At 40.7% G+C, this 18,184-nt stretch overlaps 2 protein-coding genes across 3 annotated transcripts in view; both read right to left on the bottom strand.

Moving 5' to 3' along the window:
* Positions 1–12,189, bottom strand: part of sik2b (salt-inducible kinase 2b) — a 35,223-nt gene extending 23,034 nt beyond the window's left edge. The window contains exons 1-3 of one of the 2 annotated variants that reach the window (XM_028419064.1): positions 11,680–12,189; positions 8,428–8,544; positions 5,143–5,206 (exon numbers count right to left, since the gene is read on the bottom strand). In XM_028419064.1, the coding sequence (XP_028274865.1) occupies positions 5,143–5,206; positions 8,428–8,544; positions 11,680–11,817 (319 nt within the window). In that variant the 5' untranslated portion in view covers positions 11,818–12,189. Of the gene's footprint in view, positions 1–5,142; positions 5,207–8,427; positions 8,545–11,679 lie in introns of those variants that run through there. The other variant, XM_028419065.1, reaches the window with a different exon arrangement.
* A 968-nt stretch (positions 12,190–13,157) lies between these two features.
* laynb (layilin b) lies at positions 13,158–17,700 on the bottom strand. The gene is made up of 7 exons (XM_028420656.1): positions 17,305–17,700; positions 15,668–15,974; positions 15,261–15,418; positions 14,936–14,980; positions 14,763–14,840; positions 14,497–14,614; positions 13,158–14,401 (listed from the first exon to the last, which is right to left on the bottom strand). Exons 1-7 carry the CDS (start codon positions 17,375–17,377, stop codon positions 14,104–14,106), a joined length of 1,077 nt encoding a protein of 358 aa, XP_028276457.1. The 5' UTR covers positions 17,378–17,700; the 3' UTR covers positions 13,158–14,103.
* Between the last annotated feature and the right edge of the window lie 484 nt (positions 17,701–18,184).

Raw genomic sequence — 18,184 nt, 5'->3', positions numbered from 1 at the left:
CCCTAAAGGGTTAAAGTTGACTAGATCCAGCTGGATTACCAGCCAAAGACATTTAACTTATTTTCCAGTGGGTACTGACAAATACTCAGGGGGCAGTGAAATAAAATGAAAAAAATAAATGAATAAAAAGCTCTTGAAAAGAACAAACTTAACCCTTTTGATTCAAACTCTTTGGTTGTTTTAAATCATCTCTCCTCTGGGAAGGGTTAAATATAGTGGGTAATGTGTCAGTAGTCCCGATTGCTCACATTGCTATATTTTACCTTTGTTGTGAGATCATCTGAGCATAGTTCAGAATGTGTGGGCCTGAATTAAAGTGCAGTTCTAAAAACACATCCATGGCTGGATGAGCTCATTCATTAATGAAAGACAAAAATATATATATATACCAAACATTTAAACAGCAAATTTAGAGTGTCCACCTACAAATAATTTTTTATCACTGGTGATAGAGAGCCGTTTTTGTTTTTATCCAGTGTGAAGCAGCCTTAATGTTAGTTTAATATAAAAAGACACCACAGACACCACAAGACTGTGTAGGTCATGATGACACATATCTTAACTTATTAACCAGATGACCGATGCCAATTTTCACTAATGGAGACATGAACAGTCATAAAGCCAGTAAATTGGTGGCTACAATACTAATAAAGAAATAAATGTCATGATGGAAATCCGATCAGGGATATAGCTCTATTTATTCATTATACAGTTGGACTGATTTCTACAGAACAAAACAAGAGTATGTGTTTTACTAAAAACCTAAACTGCTTCCAAAAACATCAATCAATCACTAAATATGAGAAAATAACTAAACAACACTTCCCTGCTAAAAACGATACATCAGGCTTAATAGACACTCATTTATTTAAGAGAATCTGATAATCTGAAGCGTGATTTCGTTTTTAAAATCTATGCTTCATGTTGTCCCAAAGGTTGGGGCCATTTTTAGGTCACAGGGCACAAAGTTCAACAGGCTCTGTATTCTTGCAGTCATCAGTGTCAAAGCTGCCACACCCTGATGACTGACAGAGAGAAAAATCAAAGCTGACAACCTAACAAACAATGTGTCTCAAAAATAGTCTTTGAAGTTCTGCACATCTCATTCCCCTCCCAACAGTCAGACAAAAGATGTGCATGAGTGATTTTACTCACTGCCAGCTATTATACTCCCCTCTCTCCAGCAGTGCTTTCTTAAATATGCATGCCCTACATTTCCCCACCTTCCAAAATTCAAATGGATGTCCCCTGCTCCATTCTCTTCTGCCTCATATCTCCTCCTGCCTCTGCTCTCTGCAACTCTGCCTTATTTGTGGTTGACCCAATTTCCAGGTTTGATCCATCCTGCGGTGTTGAGGCAGACTGTAAAGCAGCAGACTGACAGACTGACTGACAGAAAGACACAAAGGCACATCAACAAGCTGGCATCGATGCCTATGCTGTGCCCATTACTGTGCCCACCCACCCCTTCTGCAAAAATGAACCCATCACTATCCGCCTCCTGGTGCCAAACCCAGATCCGCTTCTTTGTCTCTTCAGCTCCAGACTCAGACACACACACACGCACATACAATCACATACATCCGCATGCTACCCCTCCTGCTCCTCCACAACCATTTACTATTTGGTCTACAGAGAGAACTGAAGGCTCATCCATCGTCTCACTGATTCGCTGTAACCGGGTGGGCTGCTAAGCCTCCACTACACCACAGCTCTACATCCTTTGCTCTCTGTGACCTATGGTCAGGAGCTGACCTGAGAAATTCATCATGTCAGCAAAGCAGAGGCAACTCTCTGGAGGGCAGTAGAAGCAGGAAAAAAAATGGAGCTCTAGCTTGGCAGCTTATGCATGTGTTCGTGAACAGTCAACAGCTTAATCCACCTCCAGAAACTGTATTTAGAAATCAGAAGTGATTGAATACTGTAATAGTTGTCTACAGAGCGGTGCTGCAGCTACCAGTCAGTGTCTGCCTAGACACTGAGTTAAGACCACTGTTGCTGCTGCAGCTGATGATGACATAAATGTCTTACATAACTACATTACATTGTGCAATCAGGGCAGAGGGGTCTGAGGAATCAGGACACAATGGTTTTGTAATACCCAGACATGGCCCATGAGAAAATCTATGTATTATTACAGTCAATGAGGCTGACCAATCATGATTGACTGTTTTTAAACAGGAAAGCAAAAGCAAACTATTGTTAAGATCTGGATGACATGTGTGACCTCACACTTAGATGACAGGTAAAAAACTGAAGGAAGCTTTCAAGCTTTCAATTAAGTTGATTTAATCTTGGTTTCTCTCAAGGGTGGTTGGTCTGAGGTATTACCTACACTAGATAACAGACATGCTTCTAGTTTGTAATAGGAAGCAAACTGAAGTGAATGGGGGCAGTAACAATACAAACTGAACTATTTTAGCCACCTAAGACACTATTCCAAAAATATCAATGCTTCATCTTGTTGTCACCAGACAGACCACCAGACTACATTGTCATTGTCAAAAGCAATCATTTTACTTTGCAGACAGCAGGAGACGCTGAGCTACTGTTTCAGTTTGTTATGTATGACTTGGCCCAAATTACAAATGAATTGTCTTGCTTAAAAAAAAAAATCAAAGTCGCACAGCAGCAGAACAGCGACTCCCAGGTTCTGCAACATTAAAATACTTTAAAAAGTCTGGTGGCTTTAAAGATACAAGGGAGCAATAGAACAGCTTCTGATTGGAAAAGACTGTGTGATGATGAGGTAAAGCAGTGACAATATTCTAAGCATGTCAAGGATTTCAGGATTGGATGCAGTTCAAGAGTGTTTTTTAATGCATGAGGCACTTTCTGTAACCACTTTGTAACATTACCAAACAGTAATTAATTAGATGTCATGTTATTTTGCCTCATATTCAGGACAGACTATGTAAATATCCCATACTTTTAGTGTTTAATACAAAGACAGCATTATAACAGCTCTGCATTTCTATTTAAGCTATAGACATCAGGCTAGGTGGCACTCTTGGTGAGAAGGAGTCCTATTAAACATGTAAAAACTGGAGCATTTCAGATATAATCATTTCCTCCCTTATATAAGTAAGTATGTAAGGGAAATTTGCTGCAACGCCAACAGCTGCCAAAAACTCAAGCTTTTAAGAACTTCATCGTTAAGGACCTTAGGAGGAGGCTCATCACAAGTTGGTTGCAGAAGCAGAAAGAAGTACTCACAGCTTCAGTGTCAATACTTCTTTCTGCTTCTCCAACCAACCACCACAAGTATACGACTGACAATGGATGAGTACATGTCTTATAACACAGTACTTCCTCGCGCTATATCCATACTTAAGCCACATTCTTGGCATTAAAGCAAATGAGCATATTTTCAACAACACAGCCTGAGGGAGTTATAATATCAGTTACTGCAGTGACTATAACGTTCTGTTCTTCACATTTTCACCACACTATCCTATCATTCATTTTTTCTTGGATCTGTTCCCTTGCTCTCTCTTTCTGTAGGTCAGAGGAAGAAGAGTTTGCTACTGCTGAGTCAACGTCACAAGTGGAACACTGACCTCACCAATTACAAAAGATACACACACACAGACGTGACCATTAACTTCTTTACCATAGACTTGTGCTTAGGTAATCCTCTCAGCTCCTGCGTCTGGAAGTAGGCTAACATTCTCAGACCGTCTAAAAGGTGAGGCCATTAATCGGTGTGGATCACGAACCACGTACAGGTCGTCCACGTCAGACAGGTCTACACCTGTGTTAATCATTTCCAGAGCACTAAAATGGGGGATATAGTTCATGCCTGCATGATTACTTTTGAAATGAACTAAATATTTAATACAACATCCAACGTCTCAAAAAAATGGGCTCATGTCCAACATACTGGATTGAAGATTGCCCTCAGTACACATTGTACAAATTGAGTGTGTGTGTTGTGCATGCTTGGCAGTGATAGAGTGCATGTGGTGCTAAGGCAGACCAAGATAAATGCTTATCTTCATGTACTATTCTTGCTATGTTCCGACTTGTCTGTCCCCTCTAGCGCCAATTCCATCAAACCATGTGCACTTCTGACCACAACAGTGTGTGAAGTTTTACCGACTCACTGGAAAGACTCATTACTATGCTGCATATGCTCAGAGACTGTCCACTTGGAAGACTTAGAGCATCCACTTTTCATACCGTTATTCTTAGAATGCTGTTTAAATGACTGCTGTGTGCCACTTCAGATAGTTTTAATAGATTTTTTCTTAACTGATCTCTTCTCCAAAAAATTGGAGACATAGCAGAACTTTATTATTTTATTAAATTAGCTGATTAAATAAAATTTAAGTGATTACTTTATTTGTTTATTTTGTAAGTTGCCAAAACATTCCCTTATTCAAGCTTCTCAAACACAACAATCTGCAGCTTCTGATTTTGGACTTTTATACTAAACTGATCGTCCTGTTGGAGGTTTTGGTTTCTTTATTAGACATTTCTGTCTTTCTAATTTCTAGATTTAGGACAGGAGATCCTCTTCAAGTCTACAGCTTCTTAGCACATGATTTGCCTTTGTTATCTTTAATAGCTGACTGTATAGTGCAAATAAAGATAAAGTAAACAAAACTAACAGCTGCACCTACACAAGATGTTATACGTTTCATAGATGGTATTCAGTTTTTAAATCAATTGTCACATCAATTTAATTGCTTGCCAGCATGAAGACGGTAATCCTTACATCTTGAATAATCTTAACATTTGAGCAGTAAACCCATCAGGATGGGTGCATCTGCAGCACATAACAATAAATCAACCCCCTTTGCTCTTTGAAGTTGCTTCTCTGATGTCATTTTATGTGGTTAGAAAACAATGTCAGCACTTTTACAGCAACAACACTAGCAGCACATGACAAGGGTTACATCAGGATATTCCTCTCAGATTTCAATCAATTATATGACCTTTGAGACTGAGGCTAGGATAACTGTAAGACCAGCGCAAACTTAACAAGACTTTGATACTTCCTTGTTTGTCAAAAACATAACTGACGTTATGTACAGAGCTGATTACTTCTTTTAAAACGGATACAGGCAGATAAATGAAGTGGGTGGGACAATGTCAGTGTAGTGTCAGACTGATCTTATACTTGAAAAGATCACTCACCAAAGATCTCCCCATTCTTGGCATACTCCGTGACTAAGTAAAGCATGTTCTTCGTCTCCATCACCTGAGAGAGGGAGAAGACGAAGGAACAGGGGGCCGAGGAAGAGGGGAGAAAAAAGTAGTGAGCAAGAGTGAATACACATTTTTAATAACAATATTACCATATAATCTCACAGTCTGATGCAACAAGAGAGGATTAGAATAAGAAAACCAACACAAATCATCACAATGTGACACCACTGACCACAGTGCTCACTCACAAAAACTGGTATCTACAAAGTCATGAGCAAAACCACCAAAAATAAAATCCATGAATGGCACAGGGTCTAAAAATGGCAACCATGTAAGAGAATGAAGGTGGACGGCTGGTGCTGCAGAGTATATCTGAATGGTACTTAAGCCCTTTCAGTCCTCACACTGCGCTGTGTTGTGTAGGAGGAGGAGAACCGATTTAGAAGCAGAAACACTCATGAGATGAATAGAATTAAATGCGGAGGAAAGAACTGGAAGGAGAGGGAGGATGAATCAGACACAGCAAGCCAGACGTTCACACTAGAAGTCCCACGCTCATTTTTCTGATCAATTTTCCATCTGTTACACTGACCAATTCATGGATTTAGGAAATGAAAGCCATTGTTTTTTGCTGATTTGGTCTTGTGGTGGTGTAGTGAACGTATTTTGTTCTCTCTGACCGCAGCTGATTGATTAATTAAGCCCGGATATTGGAACTCTGTGTGAGCTGATCTGATTATCTAATAAACTATCTAAAACCTTTCTCACAGCAGACATTTTGACTTTTCACAGCAGGAAAAGCACAGGTGTAACTAATAGTATTAAGGATGGCTCAGTTTCATTTTGGTGTGCCAGTTAACCAGCATGAACATTAGCAGGGCTCTGGGTCTGGCACACCTTTGTGGAATGTAGCCATTATTTTTGGTATTATTCAGACACGTGTTTAAAAGGTAGAATACACAGTAAGTGAAGCCATCATTCATTTAATGGCCTATATGTTTCTGACGTTTGTTGCTTATGCTGTGAGGAAATTACGCAGAAAGACTACTTTACTATCTACGTGCATTAAGTTGACTTCCCCTTGTCCTCCTCCGTACTAAGAAGAGGGGATGAGAAGAAGACAAAGAAGAAGAAAGAGGAGGAAGATGATGAAAAAAGAAACTGTGTCTAATCAAAGAATAATGCTGACATCCACTTCTAGATTGCTGGGTCAAGATGTCATTTAAAGCAATCTGAACAAACAACTGCACTTTGTGTTCAGTGTGTTTTATGCTCAGACTGCCCCCTCACTGTTATGGTCATGAAAAGAGGTTAATCATTTTAAATGTAATTATTTAAATGGGTTTAGGACTGATGATTGATTATAGAGTATTGAGTGTATTGGGTTATGGCCAAAATCTAATTCAAATAATACAACATTTATTTTAAAATGATAAATCTACATCAAGACTGAAGTGCTGATAGACACAGTGACTATATTTAATCTTTGTGCTTTATGAAACAGGACAGAGTCAGAAGGTAGTGAGATGTTAGAGAAAAGAGACTGGTGGCAGACTGTGGGGTCAAGCAGAAAAGCACACTAGACTGGGGTACACAGTTGGTTTGTCTCCATCTTTGTGTGTGGGGCTTTCTTCCGGGCAACATAGCCAACCCCAGTTTATGGGACTGGAAAGGAAATCACTAATTGACCAGCACCAATTGGATGGACAGCCTGCTGGAAATAACGATACACACAAAAATAACACAGCACAGTGCTGGAGCTGTGCCACATGGTTGTGTAATGATAATGAACACTCATTTACTTTTCCTAAACAAAGCAACACAACCCAAAAACTTATGTAATGTAACTGCCTCCCCAAAAACTAGGGTTAATGGTGGTTTTAGGCAGGTATATGCCAGAATGTAGCCTTCATGACAACCTGGCGAGTCTTCCTTTGCCTGCCTAACAAATCGATTAAGTGCAACAACTTAAACAAATCATTTTAGAAAAATTATTTCTGTCTTGTAAATTCTCTGTGAACTTACCTTATAAATATGGACATGCCTGCAACTATAATAAAGATGACAACAGGCATGAGGGAAAAGACACATGTGGGGGGGGGGGTTACTTCTATAAAAACTTTCAGCAAACTTTAAATTGTTGCACAGACAGCTGTCCACCAAACAAGATAATTCCAAACTTTTAAATAAACAAGAAATTATTTTGAAATCAGACACAATTTTGAAGAAATACTTAGGACAGAAAAACACCACTTTACAGAATGGATTGTGTCTGAATTTTGTTTTAGAGATGTCAGAGAGCCAACCAGTTTGTTGCACAGAAAGGGAAAAAGTGCATCTTCACTAAGACAGACAAATAAATACTTATTTATTACTGTCTAAATTGGGCATAAAATGTATTTACTGTTTTAAAAGGTAAGAGCTGTTGTGCCAAACAGTATTCAAACATTTATATTATCTTAAACTAGAAACAATAGTTAGTTAAAATCATGCCAGTAGCTCACTAACATGGTGCAGAACACATACAGAGATGCAAACAGAATCGAGAGCCCATCAGTCATTAACTATGTCCTCATATCTTTATCCAGCAATGGCAAGTTCTGCTAGGCGGCACTTGTTTGCTAATGCATTAGAAAAAGACCTGGATTGGTCCTGCGCTTCAACACCCCAACTGTTTAAATACCTGGAAAGAACATCAACAAGGAGCAGCAGTGAAATCTGCTCCACAAAACCGACTAAATTCTAGTCAACACAATGCAACGTATGGTTTGTCAGTGCTGCTCTCTGAGCGGCCTTCTTAGACCGGCTCTCTACAGCTTTGAGATGGATGTTTTAGAATTCTGTGCAAATTGAATAAAAAGAAAAAAATTACCAAAAACTGTTGTTTAACGCCTCAGTTCTATACAGAATGCAGTTTCAGTTTCAGTTATGCAAGCTTATCTTTCCTTAAAAAAAAGCTTTTAGAACAGTTAACCCCACAGCCAAACATCTACATGTACGGTACATGTTTAACACAATGCTGCACTCTTCCCGCCCTCATTACTTGCTCCTCAACATTTTTTCCAAACTACAAATGCTTTAAAGTACTCAGAAAATGCAATTAAATCTGGCCTAATGCTGTAGGCTATGTAAAGATATATAATTTTGGAAAATAGTCATTACATTACAATAGTCATTAGCTAAAGGAATAAAACAGGAAAAAGGAAAACAACAAGCAAAAACATAAATTTATGTCATCATTTTGCATGTATACTAGTGTAGCTGCAGACTCACCTGGTAGAGTTTTATGATGTGTGGATGATCCAGCATCTTCATGATCTTAACTTCTCTGTAGATCTTCTCCAGGTTTACAGCATCCAGCTGGGTCTTGTCGATGATCTTGATGGCCACCTGAACAACAATGACGCATCAACAAAACAATTGTAAACAGTCTGTTTCTCGACAGTATACAATAGAGTCATTGTTGGGGTTCATTAAACTTGACAAACACCTCCTCAGACTCACACAAACACTGGCGCAGACAGTAATTTAATATTCTCCAAGCAGCAGTAATAAGACAGCATGTCATCCCTTTCAACTTTTCTTTCTGAGACACAAGATAAATTGTGGAAAACAGCTTGTGCTAAAACCTAAAACAGCCTAAAAATCATTCATAAACAGTGCAAAATAATCTGAGGCATAGTGTAAAATCATATAAAAAAAAAACAACACATGCAAACACACCTTGGCAGATACACCCACATGCAGACAATGACAGAAATATGTTCCATTTTGATCCAATCAATTAATGTTTGATAAGAACCAAGCAACATTTTCTAACATCTCCTCTTCAGACTGGCACAGAAACAACATTTCATGAGCGTGACCTAAAGTGTTCTGAGCATCTGTGAGCAGAGCTGCAGGAGTAAACAACAGGAGATGCCTGTTGTCAGCACAACACTGGGAGAAAACTCAGACTAAACTGGTATAAAACATGAATGTCTAAAGTCAGGTACTAGAGAGACACAGATAATGTTTGACTGATGAGTAGATTACAGTTACAATTTGCTTATGTTAAACTGATGTCTGATGACCAGACAGAAAAACTACATGAATATCACTATATACTTGAAAACACAGTAATCAATGACTGTAAGGTTGCAGCCCTAAGACAGACACTAAACAATGGGTCTATCTGTACCTAGGTGAGAGTAACTCTTCAATAACTCTGCCTCCAACTAGCATAGTTAGTAATGGAACACTGAGTGCAAATACAGGAAGGTGAGATTTGTATAAAGATTTCTCAGGTGCCACAACAATACACTGTCTGATGCAAGATTCTTCTCTGGAAACTTATCATCGTAACATTTAATCCTCCAGCTTCACTACTCTTATTACAGGATATTTCTCCAGGAACGTACAGATGCATTGACCCTGCGTTTTTTTGCATTGTCATGTTCACTGTGCCAGTGTGGGAGCATTATTATAATGCCCTAATAAGAAGCCTGTCGCCTATTTTGATCCACCTTTGGCATATTTGTAGTTGACACTTACAGAGTGTAATGGGTGTTTTGATCAGTTAAACACTCTCCATTATTATCTCCCGAGCCACAGTACAGATTGAAACAGGTATGCAATTTGGCAATAAATCCTGTGAAGACATCCAAATCTTTTAATGGCACTCAAGCTATAAGCAGGGACCTCTAGGGCATAAAAATCGAACATCTCTGGTCTGGCACAGAGGGACAACTGGGTACTTAGCATGAAAAGATCTGAGCAAAGGGGTTATATTGTCTACAATACAAAAATACACACACATCTCAAGACTTCAGGTGAGCTCTGCTGGCACAAGGTCGTTTGACCTCAGAAGTGATTTTAGCTTATACAGAAAGAACTGTAATCAGAAAGAGGGGACAATGCTATAATTAGGTTTGGATAAATGTACAGCTGATAGACAGGACCACGAGGGAATGGGCCAGCAGCTCTATGTAAACCCACAAGCTGCAGTATGTACATAATGGGATGAATGGGTCAATATAACACGTAGGGGCCACGTGTAGAAAAAGTAGGTTATGCACACAGTGATGCACCTATCCAGCAATATGCACACACCGACACTTCAGATGTGCTGTTTCACTTGTCATTACCCTGCTTTTCTTTACACACGCACACACACACACCAGACTATCTTTCACCGTGGCATATTCCAAAGGCAGATGGTATCACATAAAGTTGATGACCTTTGGCCACTGGGCTCTGGCCACAGGTCTGGACGAGCAGAGCAGCTGCAGTAGTCCTCTGTGCAGACCAGCAACAAGCGACCTCTAACAAACGAGAGACCTGAAAACAACATGCGTGTTTTCATTCAGCAGCTTAGGGGAGAGGTGCATCAGCTCAGTGAAATCACCTGATGCATTCAGGCAGTGTTACAGGGCTGCAGACAGCCTGGCTAGACTAACACTGTGCCACTTTGCAGATTTTAATAACCAGATTAACACGTTAAGAGCATTAAGATCCATTTTCTTGCCTTGGTAATTATTACACCTTCCAAGGGTCCTGCTTGGATGATGTAAATCTTTTGTTTTTCAGTACAGTATAATCTGTCACATTCAACAACAAGCAGTTCTAGAGATCAAAGATTAAACTCTGTTTTTCACAAGTCTCCCACATTAGTCGTTATCCTCTGTCTCAACACAACACAGCGTCTTTACAGTTAATTCCTTGTGTCTCTGCGTGACAATAGAAAGTCGTGGCACTCCGTGGTACTGCTCGAGACAGGCCTCTCTGCAGAAACTGACAAAACTGCAAGTATACTCAGACAAATCCAAGCCCTGTTCCTTTGTGTGCTAGGGCTCCACTGCCTCTGAGCGTGCAGTGTTTATGTGTATGTAATATCCAACCCTCTCAAAGCCAAGTGAAGACCCCCCCAAAGCAGTGTCAGTGGACTGACTGTCTGCATGCATGCACGCACAACACTTTACTTTCCAATTACTCTAGCTGGCATATCCTGCTCCTCACAAAGCTCTGGGCACTGCTGAGACAAGAAACCACTAAAAAACTCACATCATTATTTGGATTACATAATGAGACCACCGACCCAATGCTGCATGCCCCAGATACTACTGCAACTGTGGATGTTCACAGAGTTTGCACACACTGTGGAAACTGGTCTGGGTCATCACAGGTGTGTGATGCCGGTTTCGCGTGGAAAAAAAAAAAACAAAAAACAAAAGAATGCATGCATGTTTACAGTTTATGTTTCCCAGCAGCACTGGTGGTCAGAGCTCTTACTGGCAGTGATGTTAGCTGAGGGGGGTGAACGTGCAGTCAGTCACCACTCCTGTACCTGCAGGACTCAAACACAGACACCAGCTGTTGCTTGCACCAGAGCAGCCAAGTGTCCGGCAGTTACATGATCCTGAAGTTGCTAATAGTGCACCACGTGGACAGCATTTCGGTATCTGGGGTGTCAACTTGTGCATAAAAAAAGTTATATAACTCAGCTGAAGAGTCGCCTAAGTTAGCTTCTAGGCTAACTACACTCACCTCGGTCTTGGTAATACGGTGTCGGGCCAGCTTCACGACAGCGAAATTGCCCTTTCCTAAAGTGCGCTCGATGTCGTAGAAGCCCACTCGGACCGGACCCCGGATCAGCGGTTTCTGGACACTGTCAGCCATGACCATGCTGTTCTAAATGGGGACTGTTTTGTGGAAGAGTAGGAGGTAGCCAGACGAGAGCAGGGACACACGAGGGGGGCTCACACACGGGCAGCTACAGATAAAGACGAAAGGAAAACAAACCGCCCGCCGCCGCCGCCACCGCCGCTCGAAGCGTGTCCATTAAAAAATAGACAAAGTTGATTTTTGTGTCGCCCTGCCAGCTTGAACGCCAATGTGGCGACACTCTCCGTCAGCGCGGCGATACGAAGCAGGCCATTTGCTGAGCCCCGGGGCTGTCACACCACGTTCTCCGACACAATAGAGCTATAATATTTCAGCTTGAGGTGCCTCTATCAGCTACAGAGCACACGAGTTGACTTGCAAAGAGGCATCATGTTCTCCGGTTGACGTGTATTGACGTCAAAGCCATAGGGGTATTTGTACAGGGGGCGGGGCCACGGAGCGGCTCCACACTTCAGTGCCAATTGGTTGCCAAGACAACCAGACCCACCTCTTACGTCAACCGGTAAAATTGCTATTCTGAAATCTGTTTGCTTGCCTGCACTCCTTGATTGCACGCATAGGTAACTTTGAAGTTTTGCCCTGCAGGTGTTTAATAAGCTTTTGTTAAAAAAAAACCAAAACAAAACAAAAAAACAAAAGAAGAAGAAAAAACACAACCGTCCTGAAGCTGCCTCTTTTTATACAAACAACATGCTCTGCAATAAAATCAATAAAATTAAAAAAATAAATGGAAAAATATATTTATATATATATAACATGCAATTGCTTCACATATGCATGTGCATACTTTATCTTACATAACCCAGCAAAATATAAAATGCAATGGTCATCTAAAATCTATAACATTATATAATGTAACATGCATGTAAAAACCAGACATTTTATCAGCCACAAGGACACTTTGGTGAGCAACATGACAGCGCCATCTGTTGGCCAAAACAGAAAATTGAAGCCACTTATTTATTTATTTGTTTATTTTTTTGAAAAATGCTATTCTCACACCACTGTAGTGTTAATAACACACACTCCTACACACTTGATTTCAACATGTTGTAATCTGATTACTTTTTTAAAAAACAAGGAGCATTCACTCCCAGCCGTGGTGTTAGTGGAGTCGCAGCCCAGCAGAGAACAACAGACTGCTGCTAAGCAGTTTGCTCTGAAGGGCCTCCGCTGTCACGCACAGACTTCCTGAATGTAAGAGTTCCAGATGTGCTTTTGGCATTTCCTGTCTAACATTCTCCAAGAACACACTCAGCCTCTCCTTGCTGGGCTGGCTACATCTTTTCCAACACAGCAGCCCACTCAGTGCATATGCAGGAATAATAATAACACAGGCATTTGATTTTTACACATTACACATGCACACTAACACTGATGAATGTGTAGCCCATCATTGTTATATGATATGCTTCTCACAGCCAGGTGGAGGCAGGAAAGCCCTCAGCTCTGTGCTTTACTTTAGTCAGCAGAGTTTCTGTCATCAGTGTTTCCGTGGGTTCTGTCCTGTTCAGAGTCCAAACAGGAAGTCTAACACAGGGATGGCACCACTCTAGAGAAAAGGTCAAAGTAGTCCGTGAATTGGACGACATCACAGCACAGACAGAGCCAGCAGGATCCTTTTTGTCTCATCATATCTGGTGACAAGATGAGTAACCTTGTGTGTGTCTGCGCAGTTTTCTCAGGGTTACATACGTAATCTGCCATTTCAAATTATGCTGCTGCACCATTGACATGACTCATTATGATTATGCGGAACCTTGCACTTAGGATCATATGACATAAGAAAATATGTGGATTAAATACAAAAATGTATATTGTTCCAGTTTGAACATCTATTAGCATTTTAGCCATTTTAGCCAAGCCAAGGACAACAATAATACATCACTTTAGAAGATCAACAACTTTGGATGAACATTTTTTACACACTTTACACACTAAAAAAAATGGCTGCATTATCACAGCCTCAGCTGTACTTTGTGTTTGGTAAAATTAGTACACATTAACGTGTTTCATTAGCAGTCCTCAACTTTATTTATATTTTTTATTTAAAAAGGATTTGAAATGTATGTGTTTATTTCATTTTCAGGCCCTACATATGTAGTAATAGGTGTCAACACCCTGCTATAACCTGATATGCAGTTCTGGATGCAGGATGTCCTGGGTCCAACACAGTTTAGAAATCCAGCACCACACAGGCACAGAGAGAAAGAGACCAGTTTGTGTTCCTCTGTGCAGCTGAGTTATATTCAATGAGGCTGGCGGCCCCAATTGGTATGAACAGTGTTATCCATAGATCTCATTCTCCACCCACCCCATCTGACCACGGCAGCGCCGGCTTTGAGCTCTGCAGGTCTCGTAGATGTCATTGGTCACAAAGCCGCTCTCCCTGTCTGCACATGACACGTTCTCATAATCTTCACACTGGGAGTCATGGGCAGGAGTACGAGGGTACTTTGTTAGGATGTTTGCAGGGACGCTGCAGTCCAGGGCAGTGTGAGGCAGTTTGGTAACGTCACTAAAGGCATATGGTCCTTGTATGGGGCAAGGTGACGCTGGATATCTCTGTGTTTCTGTCTTTCTCCTGCACATGAGAGATTACTGTTACAGTCTACTCATCAGTGCTTTTACAGACATGTTCTAAAAGCACATTAGACAAACACGTTAGAGTCACTGTACCTCTTGGCATGCTGTTTGTAGCAGAAGAACCCAGCCGCTGCAAACAACAGCAACAACAGAGCAGGAATTGTTGCATAAAGAATGTAGGAAACATAGAGTGTGCTGTCGGAGAAAGATACTGGAAAGAAAACAAATGACTCGTTTTAAAACTTTGACTTTTAGTCTTCAGTGTTTACTGCACATCACGATCTGATCATCTAAACATAATTTTAACTAGTATCTGTATAAAAAAGACCATTAATATCAAAAAATGTTCCTTTGCTTACCTGAAGACTCTGGCAGTCTTATTTTTATCCTTTCATCACTTTCTGTAGTTGAAAATATGTTTGGTCTCAGAGATGGAACTAAAGCAATAAGAAAATATAAAAAAATAAATCCTTGATCTTTAAAACAAATCTTATTGTTTATATTCCACAGAAATATGAAGCATGGAAACTACCTGCATGTGCTGTGTTCCCGTCCTCTGTAAATACTGGTACCTTCTCTACAAAAGGCAGATAAAAAAGTCTTTATTCAACTACTTAAAATATGCATGTGTCTTATCACATTTTCAAACTAATAAAAAATGCCCTTTATTAAAGGTATCAGGTAGGCAGAGGGAAACAAATCTTTTTTTAGGTTGTCTTTTTAGGAGTATTACAGTAATTTAAGCACTCAGCATCGTCCTTAAAAGAACAAAATATAACCAAGCATTAGCAAATGTCACTATTTCCCAGCACTGCAGTGCCAGATAAAACAGCCGTGTCTGCGATCCAGAGGCTCACCTTCCGGGTATTTGCAGACAAAGTTGTTCTTGGAGTTGCAGTTATCGTCATTCCACTGGAACAGGAAATGACCTGCTTCGTCAGGTGGTGCTGAGGGCTGGTGGTACAACACCACACACATTTCACCACCACAGGATGGCTCATCCCAGTGCCAGTTCCTACAGTGTATAAATCACAACTTCACATTGGTATAGGTGCAGCAGCTTACTTTATATTTCTCTTACCAAATCCATGCGGAGGGCATTCCTTCACTCCCACACAAGCATCATTTAATCCAATAATCTCTGACTGCAGGATTTTTCCACTTCCATTTTAGTGCTCTGTGTCCTTTGAGACACCTCTGCTGAACTATTTTCACTGATGCAGCCAAAGCATTCAAACACAAAGTTTAAAAAAAATGACAAAACCTGAACTTGGCCTTGCTTCCATCCACCCAGTAGTACTGTGAGGGACAGCCTGGGCTTGCGGCCCCTGCCCTGCGCCACTGTGGGTTGCGGCGGAGCCCGATCCAGAAGTCTCCATCTCCGGGTTTAAGCTGCTGTATAAACTTTTCAATCAGCTGCTGCTCACTTTCTGTCTCGATACTGAGCAGCTCGCCTCCATCCAACCTGCAGGCCTGCCTGGCATCCTCAAAGGTCAGCCTCCGTCGGCTGTCCTGGATGAAGGACACCTTGTAGCAAGGGCGCTCCGTCCCACACCGACAAATTGTTTGGCCTGGACAGCGAATCAAGAAGAGAAAAGATTTTTTTTTAAACAAATGTTCTAAGGCACCATATCCTGTTTTGTCCTTGTAGCCAAAACACAGAATTTTTAGGTTTCATTCCTATGCCAAATTCTTCCCAAAGCAGCTTGGGTAGAGTAAACAATATGAATCCAAAAATGTCAGTAGAAAACCTGTGTTTTTACACTGAGTCTTGTGCCAGTCAAAATAGTTCTGATGCTGTAGAGTTCTGTCCCTGACAATATGAAATTACATGTCTGAAATGCAGGGATCCAGCTGTTATTGTTCAATCGTTCTCAGGTCATATTACTAGTTAAACATCATGTAATTTTCATTTCTGTTCTGATATGACGCTCTTGTCGCCTCCATGTGTAACTTCTGCAAGTCTTCCACAAACTCTTTACTTTGCTTTTGTGCGTGAGCACAAGTTGCTCAGACCATTCAGTGTACTGTGAAGAACTATTAAAGGCATGCGTTAGGTGTGATTGGTGACAGCAAGGAGCAATTTGAATGCTTGAAGTTGACATTGCATGCTCTTTCCTTAATAGTTTCCAGTGTGTCAGCTCCAGAAATTCCATGTGTCTCTCCTCTAGCAGCCCTGTTCACTCAGTCTGAATGTGAGAAAAGTCTGGGCTTACAGCTGATTCCTTCAGTTAACTGATGGTGATAACCAACATTCAACATTAGACATAAGCTAATCAAAATAAAAAACATCTACGAGTTAGCAGATGCAGTGGTTTCCAGTCACTGACACTTCAACACAACGAAGACATGATAGGAGCAGAAATATGAAATCTGAGGTCTGTGACCCCAGACGAGGTCTGCACGTTGATCACGTGCTGAGATGAAGTTAGTTTTAGTTTGATAGCTGACAAACTGACACGAAACCAGACACACACACATACACACACCTTCAATGCTGACTGGCAAATATGTAAACTCTGATTACAAATTAGACTGAATTGGTGTCCTGTAGGACATCTATGTTGACATCTAATGTCTGATTAGTTTATTTAAGCTTAGCCTTTCATACAGAGCCTGAAATTATAATGAGTCTGTCGGATGTGCATCATAAAACCAGCTTCAGTGCTGCAGTGTTGTGGTTGTCTGTTCAGAATTATGATGCGCAGACACTAATGGTTTTAAACTGTAAACTCTACGTGGAAATTATATGAATGCCATTGCATTAAAGTTCGTTACACTACATTTAAAACTTTCTTTATTAAACCAAACAAGCTGAAGTTCTACGTAGAAGATAAGCACACATTTGTCTACAGAGTTTGGAAAATGAGACGCTTTCCTTCCTCCGAAGCGCATTCTTACCAATGACATTAGACGCGGATCCAGGGTGGACCAAAACGGCAAGAACGGTGCCAAACAGCGTCATAAAATCCATCTCTACATGATCACCCGGTGAACTGGACGATTGATCTATACTCTGAAGTAGTTTGATTGGAGATGATCGATCAGTTTCAAAACCAGCACAGACTAATGACAGAGAGCGCAGAGTGGGTCTGTTCCGTCAGAAGTGGGTCGACTGCTGAAGGCGTGCATATGGCGTCTGTCTAAGGAGGGAAAAATCAACAGGGAGAAAGTCCAAGTTTTTTTTTGTTTGAAAAGAAACAATAATAAAAAAATTGCTGTTTTGCTGTTGTCTTTCTTTTAGCTTCACTCCTGTTCATTCAGTGAACACTTCTAAAATCCTGTTTCACATCTGGTAATGTCATTATGGGATGAATAGAGTTCTTTGTGTTTACTATCATGCGCACTGTATTAAAATAGCTCAATTAATGAGTATCTCCCATTCCTACACCACACACACACACACACACACTGGTGTCTGTGGAAAGCAGGAGAAACAGAATACATTTTTTTTCAAGTTTATTGTCCACATATGTGAAGTTCACTGCTACAAACAAAATCCAGGAAAACAAGTTGAAGTGTTTAAAAGGAAACTGAGTCATACTGTGCTGCAAGTAGACACACAGCAAGGACACAAAGAGAGAGAGGACAAGAGAGTGAGAAGATAAAGGAGGGGTGCACATGGAACAAAACATGCTGAGGGGGGAAGAGGAAAGGACTTTTTTTTCCAGAACTGTACTTCCTGTTCGCTGCTTTGGTTTGGTTTCCAGGCATTTCACCTTCATTTCCAGAATGTGTGACTGGCCATGAATCATTTTTACATAGAAAACATCACACTGAG

The sequence above is a fragment of the Parambassis ranga genome, chromosome 13 (assembly GCF_900634625.1).
Source record: "Parambassis ranga chromosome 13, fParRan2.1, whole genome shotgun sequence".
NCBI lineage: Eukaryota > Metazoa > Chordata > Actinopteri > Ambassidae > Parambassis > Parambassis ranga.
The sequence above is the reverse complement of the archived record's forward strand: the minus strand, read 5'-3'. Positions and strand labels throughout refer to the sequence as shown.